Source organism: Pongo abelii, chromosome 14 (assembly GCF_028885655.2).
Source record: "Pongo abelii isolate AG06213 chromosome 14, NHGRI_mPonAbe1-v2.0_pri, whole genome shotgun sequence".
Taxonomy (NCBI): Eukaryota; Metazoa; Chordata; class Mammalia; order Primates; family Hominidae; genus Pongo; species Pongo abelii.
In genome coordinates, this window is record NC_071999.2 from 37,399,406 (window position 1) to 37,425,879 (window position 26,474).

General features: G+C 39.7%; 1 protein-coding gene and 1 pseudogene across 12 annotated transcripts in view; both read right to left on the reverse strand.

The window, feature by feature from the left end:
• The window catches only part of N4BP2L2 (NEDD4 binding protein 2 like 2), a 101,141-nt gene that overhangs the window by 32,414 nt on the left and 42,253 nt on the right, over window positions 1-26,474 (reverse strand). For 2 of the 12 annotated variants that reach the window (XR_010136640.1, XR_010136638.1), the window contains 2 exons: window positions 12,660-12,777; window positions 9,220-9,267 (listed from right to left, as the gene is read on the reverse strand). The exons of 8 other annotated variants lie outside the window; for them this stretch is intronic. Coding sequence is in view for 1 of the 4 variants with exons in the window: in XM_054528590.2 (XP_054384565.2) it covers window positions 9,258-9,267 (10 nt within the window). In the remaining 3 variants the exon portion in view is untranslated. Of the gene's footprint in view, window positions 1-9,219; window positions 9,268-12,659; window positions 12,778-26,474 lie in introns of those variants that run through there. 2 more of the 12 variants (XR_010136639.1, XM_054528590.2) reach the window with 1 other exon arrangement.
• Window positions 25,162-26,261, reverse strand: LOC100437313 (MICOS complex subunit MIC10-like; annotated as a pseudogene).

Sequence of the window (26,474 nt, forward strand, 5' to 3'; positions counted from 1 at the left end):
TTAGGGCACAGGCGCATACTCCACTTGTTATATAACCTGTTTGTGTAAGCTCATACTGGGCTCGGAGCCACTATTGTTTGAGAAAGGTATAACTGCCCTGCTGACACCATGCACAGGGCTTGTGTGGGCGCACCCAGAGAAAGAGAGAGACAGCCAGAGTTGTCCATCTTGTAGGCAGCAAATGGGGAGCCAAGGCTTGGCTCGTCTTGCACCCAGAGAAAGAGTTAAGCTGCTAACCCTGTAAGGGAAAGCCTGCCTTGTAGGCCAGGGAATGCAGCTGCGTGTGGGAGCAGCAGGAGCTGCAGAGCTGGAGCTGACAGCCAAGATAAAAGCAGTGTGAGAGAGCTGCTGCGAGAGAGCTGCTGATGAGAGAGCTAGTGCGAGTGAGCTGCTGATGAAAGAGCTGCTGAATAAAACCATATTCACCTGCCTACAGCCCCTTGAGTGTTCTTTCAGATATTTGTTGCCCATCCACCCGCTCCCTTCGGACCTCAGCATAGGCCGGAACCTGACACTGGGTGTGACAGCACACCCTCACAAAAGGATATCTAAGAAGAATAAAAATACATCGCCTATGAACAATTCTTGCCCAAAATATTTAACCTGAATTTAATCAAGCCTCTCTCTAGGCCTAACTTCCAATTTACAAGAAATGCAAAGGCTAGAAGATGTTACATGACACCATGAGGAAAACAATCAGATAAATCCAGAAAAATAGGATGGTCTATAAGACAACTGGCCTGAACTCTTAACAAAGACAACATCGTAATGAGTAGATTAATAAGAAAAGGTGGAGGACTGTTCACATCACAAGTGACCAAGAGGAGGTCATATGGGAACTCTCTGTACTCTGCTCAAGTTTTTTATAAACCTAAAACTGTCCTAAAAATATAGTCTAAAAAAATAGAGAAATGCTGAGTCAGTCACTCAGAGAGAAACGTCAATACTAAGAAGATTCCACTTTCTGGTTCTTACTCATTTGGTACTGCAGCATCAGTGGCTGAAAGTGCAACACTTCCTTTTTGCTGTGCTGGTTATTTTTCTTCATATATAATGCCACTGGTAAGCATGAAGAACAGTTTCTTTTTTTTTTCCCCTCACACTCAAGGGAAGTCTAAACAGCTGACCAAGGAAGGCACGTTCATCACCTGCTGCCACTGATCAAAGCAAAGGTATCCAAAACACCTGAAAAGCTCCTCCCTAGAGTAACAGATATGCCACCTGGCCTAGAGCTCTGCCTCAAATATGGCCTATTCAAAGTTCTGTATTCTGAAGATGAAGAAATCAAGCTCCAGAAAGGTCACACCTGTGAGATGAAGCTAGCTGAGCCTAGGCGAGGAACCCATCTCCTGACTCCTAGTCTGCCACTCTTACCCGACACTTTCAATGAGAGTGAAAATAGCCTGGCAGACATCCCTCCTGCTGGAACTGTCTTTTAGACAGTAAAGCAATTCCCAAATATATAGAGCACTATCAAATACAATAGCCATTAATTAATATGTAGCTACTAAGCACTTGAAATGTGGCTAGTCTGAATTGGGATGTGTTGTAAGTCTAAACTGGATTTCAAAGAGTATGATTTTTAAAAAGTAAAATAACTTATTAATAATTTTTAAAATATTGGTCAGGCACGGTGGCTCACGCCTGTAATCCCAGCACTTTGGGAGGCTGAGGTGGGCAGATCACCTGAGGTCAGGAGTTCAAGACCAGCTTGGCCAACATAGTGAAACTCCATCTCTACTAAAAATACAAAAAAATTAGCTGGGCAAGGTAGTGGGCACCTGTAATCCCAGCTACTCAGAAGGCTGAGGCAGGAGAATCACTTGAACCCAAGAGGCGGAGATTGCAGTGAGCCAAGATCGCACCACTGCACTCCAGCCTGGGCAACAGAAGGAGACTCCGTCTCAAAAAAAAAAAAAAAATTAAATATTTATTATATGTTGAAATAATATTTTGATAGGTTAAATCAAATCCATTATCAAATTTATTTTTAAAAACAAGCAAAGATAACAAGCAACTAAACACAAGGTGTGAACATTGACTGGATCCTAGGTTGGGGAGAAAAAAAATAAAGCTATAAAAAACAGTGTATTCATTTTCTATTGCTGCTATAATAAGTGACTGTGTAACAAGTCACCACAAATTTGGTGGCTTAAAATCATACAAGCTTATTATCTTAAAATTCTATAGGTCAGAAGTCCAAAACTGGTCTTACTGGATTAAAATCGAGGTTTCAGCAGGGATAGGTTCCTTTCTGAAAGGTATATGAGAGAATCCATTTCCTTGTCCTTTCCAGTCTCTTTTCCAGAGGCCACTGACATTCCTTGGCTTGTATTCTTCCATTTTCAAATCCAGCAACACTGTCTCTCTCTGTGCCTTTCTCCCATAGTCACGTTTCCCTCTAACTCTGTTTTTCTGCCTCTATCATCCACTTTTAAGGACCCTTGTGATAACATTGGGCCCACCAGATAATCTAGTATAATCTCACTATTTTAAGATCAGTTGATGAGCAACCTTAATTCCCCTTTGCCATGTAAGATAACATAGTCAGAGGTTCAGAGGATTAGGACATGGATACCTTTGGGTACAGGGGAAGCATTATTCTGCTTACTACAAATAGTTTTGTGACAATGGCAGAAATTTGAATTATTATAGAATTTTTGTTAATTTGCTTGCATATAATAAGGGTATCATGGTTATGAAAGAAAATGCCTTTTTCTTAGGAATGCCTTCACTTAGGAGTGAAAGGTCTTATCTAAAACTTATTTTCAAATAGTTCTGCAAGTAAATAAATGTGTAAACTTATATACATGTTCATATATACATATATCTATAAAGCAAATATGGCAAAATGTTAATGATTTTGAATGTAGGTAGAAGGTATATACAGTTTATTATTACTATTATATATATTAACTTTTCTTTACATATCAAATTTTCCTTAATAAAAAGTTAGAAAAATTCAAACAAATCCACAAAATGTCATGGTCAATTATACAAATACATATGATAGAAATGTACTTAGCGGCCTATCACAATGGCTCATGCCTGTAATCCCAGCACCTTGGGAGGCCGAGGTGGGGTGGGCGAATCACCTAAGGTCAGGAGTTTGAGATCAATCTGGCCGACACAGTGAAACCCTGTCTCTACTAAAAAAAAAAAAAAAAAAAAATTAGCCGGGCATGGTGGCATGTGCTTGTAATCTCAGGTACTCGGAAGGCTGAGGCAGGAGAATCACTTGAGCCCGGGGGGGCAGAGGTTGCAGTGAGCCAAGATCGTGCCACTGCACTCCAGCCTGGGCAACAGAGTGAGACTCCACCCCAGCCACCGCACTAAAATAAAAATGTGATCTAGCCATAGACCATGTGATAAAAGAGCTAGTGGTGTTATATTTACTTTGATTTTAAAAAGTCACATGGCTAACAAAAAGTTAAATAAACTTAAGTAGCAGCATTTAAAGGATTATCTGAAAGAGTATCTTCTTCCTGTGAGTCACTGACAGTGGAGTACTGTACATGATCCATGCATCCATATGTGCATAAAAAATGTCTAAAGACTGAATACCTGTCACATATACCTGTGTTAATATTATACATAACTATATAGATGACGTTATGATTAATTAAAAAGTGTCGCTTAGCATTCTATATTTTTCATCACTGGACACTAAAATTATACTGTCACCATGCAGAAACTGTTAAAATTTGTCATTTCAAAGCATTCTCATATTCACAAGTGCTGAGAATCAGCACTATAGATAAATGCCCTCAGTCTGTTCTTGCCCAGGTCAGAGCAAATGTAGATTAAAACGAAATTATTTATCTGCACACTCACTTAATCAAGAAATGATTTATGGTGGCTTACTGAAACAGCTCCGTTGTCTGGGCTATATACCCTGATTTTTGGTCAAGGTTGAGAAAGAATTCAGGACATGGGCACACACGAGGAGTGGGTTTAGGAGCAGAAAGTTAAATAGAAAAAGAGAGAGAAAGCTTCCTCATGCAGAGAAAGCAGGTCATCCAAGAGAGGGTCTCCAAACAGAAAAAGGATTGGCTAGCACGAATGTGCCAAGTTTTATAGTCCAGTTTGAGGAGGCGGTGTCTGATTTACACAGGGCTCATAGATTGGTTTAATCAGGTATGACGTCTACATAATGCACAGGGAAGGCTGGTTATCCCACCCTAATCTTATTATGCAAATGGACATTCCAGTTGATCAGTGCCACGTTGTCTGCTTCTTTCTGTACACACGGCTGACAAAGAGAAGGGAAGATGGAGCCTCCATCTTGAACATGATTGGCATGACTGCCAGTATCTATGTCTGCAGCTCTTCGTTAGAAAGGAAAATAATTTGGGGCTGCTTTTCATTAAAAAGAAAAGCCTTACTGAGGATTCCCATAACCCTACGATCTGCCTAAGTACTTTCTTAACTCCTATATCATTATGAAAGCACATACACTATGACGAAAATAAGTTGAAGACAGATAAGAAAAATACGGCAAAGGGAGAAGGGCAGGAAAGACAGAACAAGAACCTTTCACACAAAAGGCATGATATATCTTGTTAGAGGTGAAATATTTCATGCAATTCTGTCTATCCGGATACCTTAAAATGGTATTGAGGAGAATTACATTTCCAGGAATGTAGTAAGTAGGTAACAGGATCAAACAACTAAATCCTGGATTAAACATTTTTTCAAAATATTTTCTAAATGCACTGATGAGCTTCTGAAAAATTACAGAATTCCCAGGATTCCTGAAGGCAGAACCCAGAAGGGTCAGCTGACCTCAGCCGCCTTTGAAAACATTTGATAAACCAGATGAACTGCATCTTCAGGGTTTTTGTAAACTTAGGGCTTTTTGTGGGCACAAGTTAACAGGGTAAGGGAGCAGGCCAATAACAATTCCCTCTCTAATAAAGCTGAGACCTCAAACGGCTTCTTTGCTTTTGTCTAAAAGTGAACAGAAACTTATCTCTACCCTCCAACCAAAACTGCAAGGAAAAATAAATTATGTGGAATTCTGATGCTGAGTGGATTAGGGTAGGGAACATCACATCTAAGGATCTGGAACCACAACCCAGCCCTCACAAGCTGCTCTCTCTCTAGTCTAGAAAACTGCAGACCAGTAATTTAGAATGATCTCAGGCTGGTACTGCTGCCAGGCACCTGGCAGAAGTAAATATAATCCTTGCTGGAGAAATCTATTTTTATCCAAGGGCTCAAAAATACTGATACAAATAAAATTCCAAGAAAAATCAGTAGCTTATAGCAAAAAATAACAGAATACATCGGAAACATATAACCATGAACAAGGAACAGCAAAAACAGACCTGAAGTACTGTGGATATACAGCATGTAAAATAACCACATTCACTATTTATAAAGATACATCTAAACCGACTGTAGGGAATAAGAAACTCTAAATAATAACTAAATAAAGTGGAAAAAGTACCCCTGGCAGTGTGGTGCAAGGTGGGTGTGGCAGGACCATGGGGCTCGAGTGCAGCCCTGACGGGAACACAGACCATTTTAGTTTTGACTGCTGTTACTACTACTGATAACTGAACCAAAGTAGTGATGCTACTTGAAGGAAATTTCTGCAACCCGCAGTCAACTATCATATGATTGTGAGCCATGCCTTTAGTGAAGAGGAACACCGAGCCCCAGCACTTGTGCCAGGGAGCTCTGCCTGAGGGGATTACCAGTGAACTTGAATGTGTAATCAATAGTACTCTTGCCACTATCATACACCAGCTGAGCAGTCTGAGATCTACTCATTTCTCCTTGGGCAGTCAGAAGGTGGAGGAAAAGATGCCCTGGCTATGAACTATGCAAGGCTTAGAAGGGCCAAAAGGCTGTGCCATTCACATCAATGACCCCCTTAAGAACCATTTTCTGCAAAAACTTCATCAGCGCAGCCAAGTACAGCATGTGGTCATTTCTCCCTGAGTTTTTGTATCTGCAATTTACCAAACCTGCCAATGCTTTCTTGCTCATTAATGTATTGCAGCAAATTCCAGATGTGTCTCCAACAGGAAAATATACAACTCTCTTGCCTCTGATTTCAGGGATCCAAGAGGTTATAGAAGATTTTAAATGACATATGGCAGACAAAATAGTTAATACAAAGAACTGGGAGTTCCTTCCTACAGACATAGTCCTGATGTCTTCCAGTGAACCTCAGTTGATTGTTATATAGCAACGCCTAATCTGGATGGAGAGACAGATCTAAAGTTACAGCAGGCTTTGCCAGAAACAGGTTGAATGCAATCAGAAAACTGATTGTTCAGCCTATCTGGAAAAATAGACCTAATCGTCATTTCATAGCTTAGATGGAACCTTTAGCCTAAGTGGTAAAAGCTCTGTTCCAATTGGGCCTGACCAGGTCTTTTTAAGAGGTATACAGCTGAGAAATAATCAGCAGATTATTGGCATAGTTATTTACACTGGATTTGAAACAAAATTCATGCAGAATTCTGTCAAATCACCTCTCAAGAGATCAAAGGTTGAGAAAATGATCAATGTGCCAGTCTCCCTTTTGTTCCTGCTGCTCTTGGTCATGTCCCTGATTCCAGCTCCCAAGTCATTGTTTGACATACTGGTGTTCATCATCTTGTACCAGAACCTCATCCCCATTAGTCTGCTGGTCGCTGTGGGAAAATTGTGAAATATATTCAGGCCCAGCTTATACACTGGGATGAAGATATGCATTATAAAGTAAATAACATCTATGCCATGGCCAGAACATTCAATCTCAATGAAGAACTTGGGCAGGTAAAACATCTATTTTCTAATAAAACAGGAATATTATGACATTTAAGAAGTGTACCATTGCAGGTGTAATTTACGGTCAGACACCTACTTCCATCCTAGAGTCCTGTGAATTTAATGACCCCAAATTATTGGAGAACTTTGAGAATGGCCATCCCACAAAAGACTATATAACGCAATTTCTTACCCTGTTATCTGTGTGCCACACTGTTATTCCCGAGAGATGGAAATAATCTAATCTACCAGGCTTCCTCCCCAGCCAAAGCAGCTTTAGTGAAAGGAGCAAAAGAATATGGCTTGTTCTTGTACAAGAACACCATACTCTGTCACCATAGAAGCTATGGGAGAAAAATGCTTTTGAAATTCTTAATGTCCTGGAGTTCTCTAGTAATAGAAAAAGAATGTCTGTAATTGTCTGGACCCCTATGGGATGGCTCTGGCTCTACTGCAAAGGGGCTGATACAGTGATTTATGAGAGACTTTCAGAAGATTCTCTATTTGTTCAGGAGACATTAACCCATCTGGAATATTTTGCCACAGAAGGTCTGAGAATTCTCTGTGTTGTATATAGAGATTTAACTGAGAAAGAATATAATGGGTGATTTCGGAAGTACAAAAAAGCGAGTACAACTGTACAAGACAAAATTCAAAGGGTAGAAAAATGGTATGATATTATTGGCCAGGCACAGTAGCTTACACCTGTAATCTCAGCACTTTGGGAGGCCGAGGTGGATGGATCACCTGAGGTCAGGAGTTTGAGACCAGCCTGGCCAACATGGTGAAATGCTATCTCTACTAACAATACAAAAAAGAAATTAGTTGGGAGTGATGGTGGGTGCCTATAATCCCAGCTACTCAGGAGGCTGAGGCAGGAGAATCACTTGAACTCAGAAGGCAGAGGTTGCAGTGAGCCAAGATCACGCCACTGCACTTCAGCCTGGACAACAAGAGCAAAACTTTGTCTCAAAAAAAAAAAATAAAAAAGAACGTTATGATATTATTGAAAAGGTAACATAGGCCATATGTACTCTACATGCCAAGATAAATATGTGAAGGAAATCTAGTTATCAATGTTTTCATATCTTGAAGTAATTATTTATTATTTATTTATTATTTATTTTTTGAGATGCAGTCTGACTCTGTCACCCAGGCTGGAGTGCAGTGGCGTGATCTCAGCTCACTGCAAGCTCCACCTCCTGGGTTCATGCCATTCTCCCACCTCAGCCTCCTGAGTAGCTGGGACTACAGGTGCCCGCCACCACACCCAGCTAATTTTGTTTTTTTTTGTTTTTGTATTTTTAGTAGAGATGGGGTTTCACTGTGTTAGCCAGGATGGTCTTGATCTCCTGACCTCGTGATCTGCCCGCCTTGACCTCCCAAAGCGCTGGGATTATAGGCGTGAGCCACTGCGCCCCGCCAGTAATTATTAAAACAATGAAATTTTGTTTTTTCTTCAGAAGTAAAAAAAAAAAAAAAAAGAAAAAGTAAAAGGATCCCCAAAATGTATAAATATGAAAAAATATTAATTACTGAAAAAAACCTTGTCAACAAACAATGTCGTGAGTTAAGGACAGGTAACGGAAGAATTAGTAAATGGAAAAAGACATCTGCAGAAAATATCCAGAAAGCAGCAATAAGAATAAAATGATAAAAATATGAAGATTAAGAGACAGAAGGGAGAATGAGAAGATCAACATACATATAACCGGAGCCTCAGTAGAAGGGAAGTGCAGGGAGAGACGGAGAGAGAGACAGAGACACAGACTGAGAGAGAGAGAGAGAGGAGAAAATAAGACAGAGTCAATGTTTGAAGAGATTTATCACTGATAAATTTCCAAAACTGATGAGATACACCATTCCACAGATTCAAAAAAAAAAAAATGCAGCAAATCCAAAATAGGATAAAGACACAAAAAATCCTCACCTAGACACATTATAATGAAACTTCAAAACATTAAAGTCAAAGGGAAGGCCTTAAAATCAGCCAGAAAATGACAGGCTATCTTCACAGGAACAACAATTAGACTTCTAGCTGACTTCTTATCAGAAACAACTGAGGAAGAAGACAGTGGAATAATTTCAGTGTAATGAGAGAAAAGAACTGTCAACCTACTATTCTATATCTATTGACAATATTGTTCATGGAGGGGAGCAAAATAAATATATTTATTTTCAAAGAAACAACAGAGATTTGACCTGGAGAACCTCATTTAATGCAATTGTAAAGAGTGAAATCCAGGCAGAAGGAAAGTAATATCAGATAAAGAGTCCAGATTAAAAGTCCACTTGACAGGGAATTTTAGTGAGAACTCAAGCACTTACTAGTTAGTTGGATGGCATCATATTTAAAGTCTCTTCAACAATGAAGAGACTTTTTTATACATAATTTTAATCTTTGAAAATCAGACGCTAGATCCATTATATCATTACTTGGAGTTTCCATCTCACCTGAGTTGCTGTCTTACTAGGAAACATTTGATATTTCTTCAGTCACACCTGAAAATGGAAATAACATTTAGATTGTGCTTCACAACTTTTAAAGTGCTTTCATAAACATCATCTTGTTCAAATCCACAACTGTGCTACTATTATTTTCATTTTATAGACTGAAGAACTCATAGAGTGTGATTTCTCCAAGACTGTATAGTTAATAGAGCTCAGAAAGGTTTTCTGAACCTAAAGATTGGAATTTTTAGGCCAGGCACGGTGACTCACACCCATAATCCCAGCACTTTGGGAGGCTGAGGAGGGCAGATCACTTGAGGTCAGGAGTTCAAGACCAGCCTGGCCAATATGGTGAAACTCCTTCTCTACTAAAAATACAAAAATTAGCCAGGAATGGTGGTGCATGCCTTTAACCCCAGCTACTCGGGAGGCTGAGGCCGGAGAATCGCCTGAACCCAGGAGGCAAAGGTTGCAGCGAGCCAAGATCACACCACTGCACTCCAGCCTCAGCAAGAGTGAGACTCTGTCTCAAAAAGAAAAAAAAAAAGAAAGATTGCACTTTTTAGATTGTGTTCTGCCTTTAAAAGTCCCCTAAATATCTTTAGGATTAAAACACATCTATTAATCAAAATTTTAAATGAAATCCACATATATAAACAAGTGAAAGTGGAGGGAAGTGTTCTGGTTGAAGAGAGGGCATAGTCAAAGCTCCACTTACACAGCCTCCCACTATCTGCCTGCAATGGCTCCTAAACTCTTCTGTGGACTAGTTTGAAGGTCACTGATTGACACTGTCATCCTACTTTCACCTTATAAAGTAGTCTCAGACTCATTCACATTACTTAGTCTCTAATTCAAATCACTTTCTCTCCACCCCAAGCTGACTACCAGTATTCACTTACAGATATTCAAGACTTCAGAGGATCTTTGAACTCCCCCAAATTGAATAGTATATGTATGTACATGTATGTAATTTTAATGGAAGAGGGACTATTACAAGGACTGTTTATAGGCAGAGGAACTATTTCATTGGGTTTTGAAAGTAGTCCATGATTCAAAAAAGGGGTAAGCCTCTGGTTCTGGCTTACAAGATCATGGCTTTAATTCACACCACAAATCTTATTTTCAGGGCCAGTTTTCCTGGTTTTTGTTTAGCTTTCCTTATTGACTATTATTCAAACTCTTATTCTGTAAATACCTGACTCAGTCTAGTCCAGTTTCTGGAACTTATTATCTGAATGCAGATGGTGACCCTGTCATATTCTAGCCTTGGGAACTAGACGCAAATATTGCCTACACTGTCTTTGTTTTGTGTAATGAATTTTACAGTGTTCTACAGTTCAAAATTTAAATATATATTCATGTAAATATATATAATTTAAACCTTCAGAGCTCTGTTGCTATATCTTCCAGGGTATATGGTACATGGGGGCTTTCAACTATATTTGTAGCTGGCCTACGAATAAATGAACACCATTGGCTTATGCTTATCTTTTTTGTATGTCTTAAATATTGCATGTAAAATGTCAATAAAAGACATACAAAACTTAAGCAATACCCTCCAGGATGCTAGCCAATGCCTGATTCATAATGGGTGATAAATAGTTATCTGTTAAATAAATTTTTATTCATACTAGGTTTAGTTGTTTTACCAGGTTATTTTATTTTAGCTGACTGTATACAATGAATTGTTATAGTGGGGTTTACATACCTAGTGTGATTATAATTAAATTGATTACTTGTAATTAGACTTGTTTGAGACAGAGTCTCACTTTGTCGCCCAGGCTGGAGTACAGTAGTGCCACCTCGGCTCACCTCAATCTCTGCCTCCTGGGTTCAAGTGATCCTCCCACTTCAGCCTCCTAAGGAGCTGGGACTACATGCCCAGCTAATTTTTTTTTTTTTTTTTTGTATTTTTGTATTTTTAGTAGAGACAGAGTTTCACCATGTTGGCCAGGCTGGTCTCAAACTCCTAACCTCAAGTGATCCTCCCACCTCAGCCTCCCAAAGTGCTGTGATTACAGGCGTGAGCCACTGTGCCTGGTCTTAGACTCTTTACAGTCATATTTCATATAGTTTTCCTATCAGTAGGTGAAAGAGAAAAAGACTGCTTCTACTCTGAATCCCAGAGAATAACAGGAAAGATTACAAAACTAAGACATAATTTTGTAAAAGTTTTCATGTTATTTCATCTGTTAAGAATGTTTAGGTGTTTTGTTTTGGCTACAAAATTTAAATTTCTCTTACACTAATTTCATATGACAATATTACCTTTTGGGTTGGTTTTGATTCTATCTACTACTAGTTTGTTTGTATTTCAAACTAAGACATACTTATTCAGACTTTTTAAATTCTAGTGTGTTCCAAATTCAATTACTTTTAAATGTCTATGAATTTTCATCCAATTATTTCACTAATGTGGTAAACTTAAACATTGATGTCTGAAGCAGTAGCCATTATATTTGGTCCATTAGTTTACTTACAGCCCAGCGCTAATGTTTATTAGTCAAACGAAATCTTAACTTGGGAAACCCTCTTCTTACACTCAGCCAGAGGCTATAATTCACAACTAGTATTTTCACAAATGGGTTCAACTGAAGACAAGTACTGTGGGAAAATGTAGATGGGCAAAGCAAATCTATCAGGGCAACTGGAAAACTAAGTCAAGTTCACATGCTACAAATAAGGACAGAGAAGTGCCATCTCACTTTCAAAAAAGAAAAAAAATGCAGGTGGCCTTTGATGAACAGAATATTTCTCTTCAACCTATTTTAACCCCTATATTCTTATCTAAAATTTCCTTGTTAAAGCTATTAAGGTAAGCTTCAGAATATTTCCTGCTATAACTACTTAGTAAAACTAGTTAGTGTATAAAAATACAATTGATTTTTGTAGGTTGTACATCACTAAATTTCAGCACATCTTGGCATCCAGACTAACACATGGTGAAAGACAGGAACATGGCAGATGATCTTTATTTATACTTACTGTATGGGGGTACAGCAGGAATGGATAATAGCATTGCATGATTACTTTTTACTTTTAAAAAATTAATTTCTAAAATAATAATTTAGTAATTTTGTGCTACAGTTTTCTGTTTTGTTTTGTTTTTTTTGCTAACACCCCTCACTATTACATAATACATTTACAATATGGGAATGATACTACCAGGCTCACTTTTAGGAGTTGTGTAAGTCTTTGTCTAAGACAACCAATACAAAATTAGCCAGGTGTGGTGGTGCGCGCCCGTTAATTCCAGCTACTCGGGAGGCTAAGGCAGGAGAATCGCTTGAACCCAGGAGGCAGAGATTGCAGTGAGTCAGGATCACGCCATCGCACTCCAGCCTGGGCAACAAGAGCGAAACTCCATCTAAAAAAGGAAAAAAAAAAAAAGAAAGAAAAGAAAAACCATTCGGGGCCAGGCCCAGTGGTTTACAACTTACATAATCCAAGCACTTCAGGAGGCCAAGGCAAAAGGAGTGCTTCTGCCAAGAGTTTGAGTCCAAGAGTTTGAGTCCAAGAGTTTGAGACCAGCCTGGGCATTATGGCAAAACCCCATCTCTACAAAAAATACAAATATTAGCCAGGTGTGGTGGCGCACGTCTGTAGTCCTAGTTACTAGAGGGTGAACTGAGGTGGGAGGATTGCTTGAGCCTAGGAGGTCAAGGCTGCAGCGAGCCGAGATCATGCTACTGCACTGCAGGCTGGGCGACAGAGCAAGACCCTGACTCAAAAAATAAATATATAAAAAATAAATTAAAACTAAGAAAAACAGTCTCATGTGCTATTAGTTGCATTTAACTGCAAACATATAACTTGAAAAAATATAGCTAAAGACTTTTCATCTTTAATAAAGTCATTTTCTTCTTAAAAATGGATCTAGGGTAGTTTTTTTTTTTTTTTTTTTTGAGACAGAGTTCCACTCTTGTTGCCCAGACTGGAGTGCAATGACGCCATCTCGGCTCACTGCAACCTCCACCTCCCAGGTTCAAAGGATCCTCCTGCCTCAGCCTCCCAAGTAGCTGGGATTACTGGCACAGCACCACCACACCCAGCTAATTTTTGTATTTTTGGTAGAGATGGGTTTTCACCATGTTGGCCAGGCTGTTCTCGAACTCCTGACCTCAAGTGATCTGCGAGCCTCAGTCTCCCAAAGTGCTGGGAAAACAGGTGTGAGCCACCATGCCCGGCTGTAATTCTTTTTAAAAAATAGCTAGAAAATACAATCTTGCCTTCATCTTAAGTATATGAAATACTGTTAGAATATGTTGAATTATTTCTACTTAGATAACCTCATAACTAAATTATTGCCACAATATGAATAGCCTTTAGCCATAAAATTAAAAGCATAAGAACACATTTATAAAGAATACTTAGAATGCAGAAAATTTTCAACTTACAAAATAGTTGTTTTCTACAGAGCTGTGCAAACTGACATCTTGGTACGCTGCTACAAAATAATTTTATTATAGTCACAGGCTAACCTCAAAAAATTTCACTAGAAATATGTCATTTGTTTTCTTTCCTTCCTTTATTCTCACCTTCCTTGTTATTTTGTTATTGAAAATGGTATAACATGATTATTATTCTTGTCAAATAAGATTAAAGTCATTTACTTTTTACCCACACATAAAGGAAATCAGAAGAGTTCCTGAAGTAAATGAAGAACAGCTGGAAAAGCAGGTAAACTAGATTTTAAAAGATGTTAAGAACTTCACACACAAAAAAGCCCAGGCCCAGATGGCTTCATTGGTGAACGCTATCAAACATTTAGTGAAGAATATCAATTCTTAAGAAACTCTTCTAAAAATAGAAGAGGAAGGAATACTTCCCAATTTAGCCTATGAGGCCAGTATCACCTTGATATCAAAACCAAAAACATCACACAAAAACAGAAATATACAAACCAATATTTCCTATGAATATGGATGCAGAACCTCAAAAAAATAGCAGACTAAATCTAGCTACATAAAAAAAAATGATTACACTCTGTGACCAAATGTGATGTTATCTCAGGAAAGCAAAGTTAGTTTAACATCCAAAATTCAATTAATGTAATAAACCATATCAGTAGAACAAAGGATAAAAACCACATCATCATCTCAAAAGATGCAGAAAAAACATGGGCAAAATCTAACATTCTGTCATGACAGAAACCCTTAACAAACTAGAAACAGGAAGAAAACTAAGAGCTGGGCATGGTGGCTCACACCTGTAATCCCAGCACTTTGGGAGGCCAAGGTGGGAGGATCAGTTGAGCCTAGGAGTTCAAGACCAATCTGGGCAATACAGTGAGACCTTGTCTCTACAAAAATATTAAAAAGTTAGCTGAGTGTGGTGATGTGGGCCTGTAGTCTGAGCCACTCAGGAGGCTGAGGTGGAAGTGTTGCTTGAGCCTGGGAGGCAGAGGTTGCGGTGAACCAAGATTATGCCACTGCACTCCAGCCTGGGGAACAGAGATGTCATCTCAAACAAACAAACAAACACCTAAATCAAAATAAACTAGGAACAGAAACGAAGCTCCCCAATCTGATATAAAACATGTATGAAAACTCCACATTCATCATACTTAATGGTGAAAGGCTAAATATTTCACCCTGAAGATCAGAGAAAAGACTACAAGAATGTATACTCTCACCATTTCTATTCAACATTACACCAGAGGTGATTAGGCAAGAAAAAAAATTCTAAAATACAAATTGGAAAGAAAGAAGTAAAACATGTCTATTTGCAGATAATAGGATCTTATACATAGAAAATTCATAGGAATGTAATTAAAAACTATTAAAAATAATAAACTGGGCCGGGTGTGGTGGCTCACGCCTGTAATCCCAGCACTTTAGGGGGATGAGGCGGGTGGATCACCTGAGGTTGGGAGTTCAAGACCAGCTTGGCCAACATGGTGAAACCCCATCTCTACTAAAAATACAAAAATTATCTGGGTGTGGAGGCTTGCACCTGTGGTCCCAGCTGCTCAGGAGGCTGAGGCAAGAGAATCGCTTGAACCCGGGAGGCAAAGGTTGCAGTGAGCTGAAATTGCGCCACTGCACTCCAACCTGGGTGACAGAGCAAGACCTCGTCTCAAAAAAAAAAAAAGTAAATAATAATAATAATAAAAATAAACTGGCTAAGTGTGGTGGCTCCCACCTGTAATCCCAGCACTTTGGGAGGCAGAGGCAGGCAGATCACGAGGTCAGCAGATCGAGACCATCCTGGATAACACGGTGAAACCATGTCTCTACTAAAAATACAAAAAATTAGCCAGGTGTGGTGGCATGCACCTGTAGTCCCAGCTACTCGGAAGGCTGAGGGAGGAGAATGTTTGAACTCGGAAGATGGAGGTTACAGTGAGCCGAGATCTCGCCATTGCACTCCAGCCTGGGCTACAGAACGAGACTCCATCTCAAAAACAAATAAATAAAAAGAAAGCAAGCAAGAAATTAAAGAAGCCAGGCACAGTGGCCCACACCTGTAATCCCAGCTACTCAGCAGGCTGAGGAAGAAGGATCACATGAGGCCAGGATTTCCAGACCAGCCTAGGTAACATGGTGAGACCCCATCACTAGAACAATTTTAAAAATCGCCAGAGACTACAGCCAGTTTGGTGATATATGCCTGTAGTTCCAGCTACTCAGGATGCTGAGGCAAGAGGATTGCTTGAGCCCAGAAGTTTAAGACCAGCCTGGGCAAAATGGTGAAATCCCATCTCTACCAAAAAAGTATAAAAATTATCTGGGCATGGTGGCATGTACCTGTGGTCTCAGCTATTTGGGAGGCAGAGGTAGAAGGATCACCTGAGCCCAGGGAGGTTGAGGCTGCAATGAGCCGTGATCGCACCACTGCACTCCAGTCAGAGTGAGACCCTGTCTTTAAAAAAAAAAAAAGTAGAAGATAAAATATTCAGGCCAGGCGTGGTGGCATGCGCCTGTAATCCCAGCTACTCGGGAGGCTGAGGCAGGAGAATCACTTGAACCCAGGAAGAAGAGGTTGCAGTGAGCCAAGATCGCGCCACCGCACTCCAGCCTGGGCAACAGAGCGCGACTCCGTCTCAAAAAAAAAAAGGAAAAAAGAAAGAGGTTATCGTAGGATTAGGTGAGATTTTATATATAACAAATATCTTCCCCATAGCAGGCATATAGGAAATATGAATCATTTATTTTTATTTCACTACGTTGTGAGCATTTTTACAAGCTATTTTTCTGAATAATGCTTACTATATTAACTAAAATTTATTATTATTTTTTTTAACGGAGTTTTCGCTCTTGTTGCCCAGGCTGGAGTGCAACAGTGCAATCTTGGCTCATTGAAACCTCCACCTCCCGGGTTCAAGTGGTTCTTCTGCCTCAGCCTCCCAAGTAGCTGGGATTACAGGTGTGTGCCACCACGCCAGACTAATAAGAGGTGTACTATCATCATCCCCATTTAACAGATAAAGAAATAGAGGCCTAGTTTGCATAATTAATAAATACATGGAACTAGGCTTAAACCCAAGTTTCTCTGATTGCAAATTTTATGTTCTGTACCATTATACTATACAGCTACGTTAGGTTGGATTCAGAAAATGTGGTATATATACAACATGGAATACTGGGCAGCCATAAAAAGAATGAGATTATGTCCTTTGAAGTAACATGGATGGAGCTGGAGGCCATAATCCTAAACAAACTAGTGCAGGAAGAGAAAACCAAATACTGCATGTTCTCACTTATAAATTGGAGCTAAACACTGGGCACACATAGATATAAATATGGAAACAAGAGACACTGTGGACTACTAGAGGGTGGAGGGATGAGGATGGGTAGTGAGTACAATGCTTACGACCTAGGTGACGGAATCCATACTCCTAACCTCAGCATCACACAATATTCCCATGTACTCAATCTGCACATGTACTCCTTGTAACTAAAATACAAGTTGAAATGAAAATAAAATAAAATTATACATTTAAATTATAAATTATCATCCCACAATTTTAATAAAGGTGTGTATATGCGTTTGTATATTTATATATTTAAACATATATGCATATACATGTTTAGAAAGACAGGAATATACACAATGTTAATGGTGGTAAATTTTAGGGGTTGGTTTCTTTGTGATTATCCGTGTGGTGAATGTGCTACTTTTGTAATAGAAAAAATAAAGAAATGCACTACAAATATTTTCTTCAGTAAAGAAATTAGGCAAAAAAAGAAAATATACAAATCAATGTGTTTAAAGTTTTCTCAATATTTAAGCTCCACTTTAGAATAAATCCACCTATATATTGAGTATAAACTTTGATTAACAAACATAAACTCATGGTGGCACACACCTGCAATCTCAGCTATTCAGGAGATGGACACAGGAGAATCTCTTGAACCTGGGAGGTGGAGGTTGCAGTGAGCTGAGATTGCACCACTGCACTCCAGCCTGGGTGACAGAGCAAGACTCTGTCTCAAAACAAACAAACAAACAAACATATTCTGTAACAGAAATACCCTGTGTGCAAATTCAGTCCTAGCTAACAAGGCTTAACAATAATTATTAACTCCCAGATTCTAAAAAAGTTTATTTGGTGACTTTCTGATTTGATGACTTCACTACATTCTCATCAGCTATGAATTAGAATAATTCCAATTTGAACTATAGTGTGATGTGTTGAATTTTTCCGTTTCTGTCATGTACGCTGTTTTTACTTTGAGATAATAGTGCTTTAAAGTTTATTATTGCCAGTAATAACAATAACTGCTAAGTCCTAAGTTAACATCTACCTTATCCTTAAATAAACTAACTTCATTATATTTATCCTTAGCCAAATTTTTAAAAAATGTATGGAGATCAAGCAGCATATATTTTAAGAATACAGATTATAAAAACATCATTTTCCTGAAACTTAAATTCCTCAAAGGAACTAGATAATTTTCAAATCTTCTAACACCTTCTCATTACTTCAATGTGATTGCTTCAAATACGGAAAAGAGTTTTTATTTCCCCTTGACAAGATCACACTGCTGTGTGCATATAAACTATGATTAACAAGGTAAATTGGTTCAATATTCTAACATTAACTCCAATTCTATCAAAAGGTTCATCCTGTAATATTACAAATCTAGTTTAATCACCAAGATTTGGTCAATTTCCCTCCTGATTAAAAAAAAAAAATACTTGCAGTTCATTTCCAATGCTAAGAAATAACACAATACATTGACAACATTGCTTCACAGATACCTGCTGCTCACTAAGAAAAATGTACAGCTAAATATAATTTTGTTATCATATAATAAACACTAAAAAAAATCAGGCTTAGATTTTATGCTGTGCAATAATTCTCTTAATAATTGTTTAAACCAAAATTAGGACAACTAAGATGCTCAAATGTCACCTTCTCAGGTAAAGCCCATATTGACCCCCACCTTGTTTAACACTGCAACCAGTTCCCCTCCATCCCCCTCCCCTACACACATAATCTTACCCTGGGCAAAGCACTCTTTCTCCTCCTCCTCCTCCTTTTCCTCCTTAATACTTATCACCTTCTAACATCCATATAATTTACTTGTCGTCTTCGACTTGTGAAGTTTTGTCTGCCTACTATTACATAGGACAGCGCCTGTGACATAGTAGGTGCCGTTGAATGAATAATTTTACCCACTAGGTGGGCAGTGGAAGCTACTGTTTTGTTTGTTTGTTTGTTTTGGAGATGGAGTTTTGCTCTCGTCACCCAGGCTGGAGTGCAGTGGCGCGATCTGGGCTCACTGCAACCTCTGTCTCCCAGGTTCAAACAATTCTCCTGCCTCAGCCTCCCGAGTAGCTGGGATTACAGGCACCTGTCACCATGCCTGGCTAATTTTTGTATTTTTAGTAGAGACTAGGTTTCACTATGTTGACCAGGCTCGTCTTCAACTCCTGACCTTAGGTGATCCACCCGCCCCAGCCTCCCAAAGTGCTGGCATTACAGGCGTGAGCCACTGCGCCTGGCCGAAGCTATTGTTTTTATCTGAGTATTTGGTGACTTACACAAGCAGTCCCCAGCCTTTTTGGGGGTGGTTTCGGAGATGAAACTGTTCCACCTCAGATGATCAGGTATTAGTTAGATTCCCATAAGGAGTGCAGCAACCTAGATCCCTGACATGCACAGTTCACAATAGAGTTTGTGCTCCTATGAGAATCTAATGCCACCGCTGATCTGACAGGAGGCAGAGCTCAGGCAGTAATGCTCATTTGCCCACCGTTCACCTCCTGCTGTGCAGCCCAGTTCCTAACAGGCCAGGTCCAAGTTCCAGGGGTTAGGGATCCCTGACTTACACAAATGGCTGGAAATACAATGTTTAGTTTTGTAATTAGAGTAAATCCTCATTTTTCACCCAGATTAAAGCAAAAAAATACTTTTTTCAGGAGCCTTGAGACCTACTAATGCCTCCAAGGTTTAAGACAGACTTATACAGTGGCTCTCAACCTGAAAAGAAAAAACTGAAATAGAACCCAGAGAAAATCCATAGTTCTGAGATTTTGAAGGGAAAAGGGGCAGGGTGGTAATTTTTTGCTATCTGGGAGGAGGTCTCAAATGACTCTTCCTGCATGTTTATTGCAATATTTTTCATCATGCTTACCATGCATATTTTACATATATTATAAAACTATTACATGCTCATGATAAATTACAAACGTTCACAGATCTCAGCATTACCATTATTACTTTGACTTATCCTGCTCCTGTTATACTAAGTAGATGAAACACAAAAAGGGAAAATAATTTCTGTGGATGTAGAAAAATTCTAGTAATTGAAATTATAAATAATGCCTTTTGATGGGCTGGTCACACCAAAAGAACTCTAGGCTATAAAGCAGTTATGTCAATAATCAACAGTTTTTATAATAATAAAAACTGAAAAAACTATATAAACTATATATACTATATATAAACTATATATATATATATATATATTTTTTTTTTTTTTTTGAGACGGAGTCTCACTATGTCGCCCAGGCTGGAGTGCAGTGGCGGAATCTCGGCTCACTGCAACCTCCGCCTCCCGGGTTCAAGCGATTCCCCTGCCTCAGCCTCCCAAGTAGCTGGGACTATAGGCACGTGCCACCACGCCCAGGTAATTTTTTGTATTTTAGTACAGACAGGATTTCACCATGTTGGCCAGGATGGTCTCGATCTCCTGACTTCGTGATCCACCCGCTTCGGCATCCCAAAGTGCTGGGATTACAGGCATGAGCCACCGCACCTGGCCGAAAAAAGTATATTTATTCACCAGAAGCTCTTCCTAATTGAACTGGTGAGTTATTATGGAATTTGCATACATAGAAAAAAGATTTACTTTGTAAGAAAAGTCTTTTCATATATTCCCCACAAAGGCCTAACTCTGACAACTTGAAAAGCAACAAATGACTTTCTGAAAACTATCAGAAAAGAAAAACGTTATATTACGTAACTTGTTTAATTTTGCTTCTTGTCCTAAGCCTGAAATGAGATAGATGACATCTGTGCATAATTTCATATGTGCATCACTCTTATGAACTTAGGATTTAGCACTTTTAAAAGATATTATTTTTTACACATCCCAAAACACCAATTTTTTTTTTTTTTTTTTTTTTTTTGAGACGGAGTCTCGCTTTGTTGCTCAGGCGGGAGTGCGGTGGCGCAATCTCCGCTCACTGCAAGCTCCGCCTCCCAGGTTCAAGCCATTCCCCTGCCTCAGCCTCCCGAGTAGCTGGGACTACAGGCACCCCAGACAAATTTTTTAAAAATCATTTTTCCTATGTAGCAAATATCTTTAGGCCTAGCATCTGTTTTCTTATCAGAAGTTAATATATTTAAGATGAAAATTCATTTGTATGTTATGCTTGAAAAGGATATTCTCTTTCATATGGCAAACTTACTTTTTAAGTAAATTCCATTAGTAACAGGCGCACTATTAAGAGAGCCCAATTTACTACTTTTTGAATTCTCAACATGTTGGACACAGGTAAAACAGTCACAGTTATTTTAAAACAAATTTAGCAACCACATTTCTAAACCTTTTCAAACATGAGCATAAGAAATAAGTATCATGCTCTCAAAAAATAAAAAATTTCCAAAAGTGCATGGTATCAAAAGTACAAATTAAAAATTTCGTATATTTAAAATTGAGGATTAACTTTAAAGCTCATCATTTATACAGAGACATAGAAAACAACAAAATGTGTGAATGTTTTGTAGCTTTTCTTTTTGTTTTTTTTTTTTTGAGACAGAGTCTCACTCACTCTATCGCCCAGGCTGCAGTTCTGTGGTACAATCTCAGCTCACCGTAGCCTCCGCCTCCTGAGTTCAAGTGATTCTCCTGCCTCACCCTCCTGGGTAGCTGGGATTACAGGTGCCTGCCACCACGCCCAGCTATTTTTTTGTATTTTTAGTAGAGATGGGGTTTCACCATGTTGGCCAGGCTGCTCTCGAACTCCTGACCTCAGGTGATCCACCCGCCTCAGCCTCCCAAAGTGCTGGGATTACAGGTTTGAGCCACTGTGCCCAGTCTCTTTTTCCTTTTTTTAAGAGATAGCTCACATCCATTTTCTGGCTGTCCTTCAGGCCTGACTTCTTTGATGCAGTTCTCATGCCTCTATCTATTTGTGCATCATTATGTTGCACATGTCCAAGAATTAAGTGTTGACTCTCAGTGGTGTAAAAATAACAACAACAACAACAACAAAACCTATTTACAGTACATTCATGGTTTAAACTGGTACACAAACAGTTTTTCTTAGGCTTAATCATTTGCCAACATCACCATACCCATTCAACAAAAATTATATAACTTCTCATTTCTTTATTCCTATCTGAAGAACTCAAGACTGCTGGGTACTGTGAGTTGGATGAGTTCCCCCGCCCCTCAAGACCAAAATTACAGGAAAGTCTCTGTCAAGGTTTCATATTAAAATGTTGAAAGTGGACACAAAATCAAGAGACTAAAACAGTGTATTTTCAATCATGTTTCACACTATTCTTAATGTGTAAGAAGGAAATAAACCTTCATATAACTGCCTGAGGTATATAACTGCCTGAAATTTTCTGGGTAGCCAGCATGGCAACTGACAAGGATTCAGATTTATTGATGAACTATTAAAACCTGCAAGCTAATGTTATTCACTATAATACTTAGATTTTTGGGACAGCAAGGAAATGACTAAAAGACAGGTGTCCTGGATGCTAGTCCTAGTCCTTCTACTGACTGACTGTAAGCAGTAAGTTATTTTATCTCTTTGGATTTCGCTTTCCTCATCTATAAAATGTGAGATTTGGCCAGGAGTGGTGGCTCACGCCTTTAATCCCAGCACTTTGGGAGGCTGAGGTGGGTGGATCACTTGAGGCCGGGAGTTTGAGAACAGCCTGCTAACATGGGGAAACACCATGTCTACTAAAAATCAAAAAAAAAAAAAAAAAAATTATCTGGGAGTGGTGGTGTACGCCTGTAATCCCAGCTACTCAGGTGGCTGAGGCATGAGAATCTCTTGAACCTGGGCGGCGGAGGTTGCAGTGAGCCGAGATCGCGTCACTCCACTCTAACCTGGGCAACAGAGTGAGACTCGGTCTAAAAAATTAAAAAATAAAAATAAAATGTGAGATTTGAAGGAGATATCCTGTAAATCCCTTTTAGCCCTAATACTCCATTTTTTTCTTAGCATGTTAAATACCATCAAATAGAAACCAATAAGATGTTTACTATTTTTGACAGAATCCAGAATATCCATAAATAGCACCGCATTCACAGTATTCACAGGAGAAAACAAAAAAGTGCTATCTTTAGGCCGGGTGCGGTGGCTCAAGCCTGTAATCCTAGCACTTTGGGAGGCCGAAGCGTGCAGATCACGAAGTCAGGAGATCGAGACCATCCTGGCTAACACGGTGAAACCCCATCTCTACTAAAAAAACACAAAAAATTAGCTGGGCATGGTGGTGGGCGCCTGTAGTCCCAGCTACTCGGGAAGCTGAGGCAGGAGAATGGCGTGAACCTGGGAGTCGGAGCTTGCAGTGAGCCGAGATCGCGCCACTGCACTCCAGCCTGGGTGACAGAGCAACTCCGTCTCAAAAAAAAAAAAAAAGAAAAAAAAAAGGTACTATCTTTATATGCAGTATGAGCCATGAACTGGGACAACAACTTGTAAAGGGTCACAAAACTGCAGCATCCTGAGAACAATTATACTAATTTTTTACTTTGTTTTCCTTTTTTTAGAGACAGGGTCTCACTCTGTCGCCCAGGCATGATCACAGCTCACTGCAGCCTCAACCTCCCAGGCTCAAGTGATTCTCCTTCCTAAGCCTTCCAAGTAGCTGGCACTAAAGGCATGTGCTACCATGCCCAGCTAATTTTTTAGTAGAGACGAGGTCTCACTATGTTGCTCAGGCTGGTCTCAAACTCCTGGGCTCAGGTGATCTTTATGCCTCAGCCTCCCAAAGTACTGGGATTATAGGTGCGAGCCACTGCACCAGGCTGATCCTAGTATCTTGATTGTGATTGCAGTATTCTATTCACTATACTATCTTTGTTGCTGTTTGGCCATACTTAGCAATGTGCGTAACCTCTCTCACTCCTAATTAGCCAATTTGCTCTCTAATGGACTCAAACTTACCCTGCTCAATTTTTTACTGCTTGGTGTCCAAAACATTCTCTTTCCACTTCAGTTCTAGCATTAGAATAATTACCAATGATACCTTCTCATGTTTCCTAAGGATACAAATTGGGGTTCCAGGTACAGTATTTGTCTCATTTTCTATATAATTAACTTTCTACATAAATTTTAACCACATAAAGACTCTGTCACTACTATCTCTACATTAATCAATATCTGCTTAAGGCCTGTACCTTTAAACAGATCCAATATACCTAAGCATCAAGTGGCTGAAAAAGACACCAGAGATTCTTTGTACTATTTGCTACAATGGTTTTGGAACTTCCTCCCTCCGTGATTGTTCTCTTATGCTCTTTCAGGACTCCCAGGCTCCTAGTCCTTGAAATCTATGAATGAAATTGGTTTCCCAGGTTCTCTAAAGATGTTGGCTTGAACACTTCTGCATTTTTCCATAACTTTCCCAAGCAGAATATCCTGCCCTAGCTGTGTTCTTCAAGACCTATGTTCTATCAATAATCTGGCTGGCCAAAACCTCAACAAAGTCCCTTTGCTCCCACCTCCTCTGCACAAGTCTTCAGACTTCTCCCTAAAACTGGCAGACATAGAAACACATCTGTTGTTAATTCAACATGTACAAGTGAGAGGTCACACTCTATTCCCTGTACCCAGGAAAGATGGAGGGTGTAAATTCTAGTTTCCAATTAGTTCCAGCGAATACCACCTCACATTAGGCATTCTTGTCTCACAGTCTCTCTGGGACTCTAACTATCCCAGAAAAAAATTAGAATAAACTGCACAGCTTTCTTATGCACAAACTGCCATGGATACTCAAGAATCCATGAGTCTCAGACTTCAAAGGGCTAACATTCAGCCAGTATACTCTTACGGCCTCAAAGTTTGTTAAAATACTGAAATTCTTCTTACCATTTGGCAAATAGTGTCCTGAGCCACTGCCTAATCCTGTAGCCCAGCATATTCTCTAGGATCCTTAGTAACCCATCAACAGGTTAAGGACTGGCACCCTAAAGGGCCCATAGGTTCCTTCTCTAGCATAGTAACCAGCCTCTATTCTGTTTAGTACCCATGCAGTCAATCCCTACCCCCAGCCCCCAAAGTTGTACCTTCAGGACAACGCCTTTGGATTCTTCTAGATACTCCCAAGGACTAGGCTGTGCATTTCTTACCTTTCCCACCCAGACGTGGGGCAACTCAAATGGGTCTGGAAAGTAACAGATATAGCACTAGCCAGTCCAGATTACTCAATCCAGTTCCTGTTCTTTCATGTGTCCTCTGCCAGAGCTGGCCTGGTACCCAGCAGGAGATACCAGTGGCAGTGGCACCTCATCAGACAAATGCCCGCTGCCTCTTTTTTTTTTTTTTTTTAATGGAGTCTCACTCTGTTTCCCAGGCTTGAGTGCAGTGGTGCGATCCCGGCTCATTGCAACCTCTGCCTCCTGGGTTCAAGCGATTCTCCTGCCTCAGTCTCCTGAGTAGCTGGGATTACAGGTGTCTGCTACCATGCCCAGGTAATTTTTGTATTTTCAGTAGAGACGGGGTTTCTTCATATTGGTAGGGCTGGTCTTAACTCCTGACTTCAAGTGATCCGCCTGCCTCAGCCTCCCAAAGTGCTAGGATTACAGGCATGAACCACCCCACGCCGCCGGTGCCTTTTGACTCCGAGGCTGTGACTACTCACCACTGATTCCCCAGAGTTGCCTTCATGTGGTTGGTTACCTGTGGGAACTGCAGCCTGCCCAGAATTTTGAATGAGGCAGCCAGGAAGGGCAATGTGCTAGCTGGCAGACTGGGCCACCACACCAACTATTACATAATTTAAATATTACTTCTGAAAAAAGGCATATGCAACCAAGCTACCTATTTTTTTTTTTTTTAACCCCTTCTGACATATCTGATGACTTAGCCCTGGTGAAAAAAAATCAAAGATACTTGTTGACTGTGCCAAGAATTGCGTCAGCTGGCTGATATGCCATCAAATTTTAACTGCTTTTTTTCCTATTTTTGTTTAATGTATTTAAGACCACCTCCTTACAATTTCCAGAGAGAAAATACAAAACAAGAAACAGACTTGGTTCCAAATATATAACAAGTGTCCTGGAGTTTAAAGCATTACTAATAACACTGTTACAATAAGAATGACTTCAGTATTCCTGAGGAATAAACATGATTTCTCTTTTCCTCCCACTGCGATGTTGTCAGGTGGTCACTGCTCCTGTCCTTTGACATGTTTTCCATGTAGAAGATATGGAACCTGGAAATCATGCTGACAGTTGGAATAAGCCATTCCTAATCCCATGCCAGAACCAAAGGCTAATGGCCACATTCTTTTTTTAAAGAAGGTAAGTGAGAAAACAATCCCTAATCCAAAACCGGTACTTATCTACCACATCCAGCAGGCACTGGTCCCACTTCCTGCTGAGCTCCACCTCTCACATGTTCCCCACCCACAGCTCCAGCTTTCCTCTCACTCTAACTGCACTTAAGAGACATCTTGTAATGATTCTACATGCAAGAGTTCAAAATAAGAACTCTTGAATCTTTCAGCTACTCTAACAATATGGGTTCTGACCTGATAGCATCTTATCACTATTCTTGCCCAAGACTTGACAGGCCAGCCCATATTAGGGTAGGTAGGGTTAGGTGGGAGT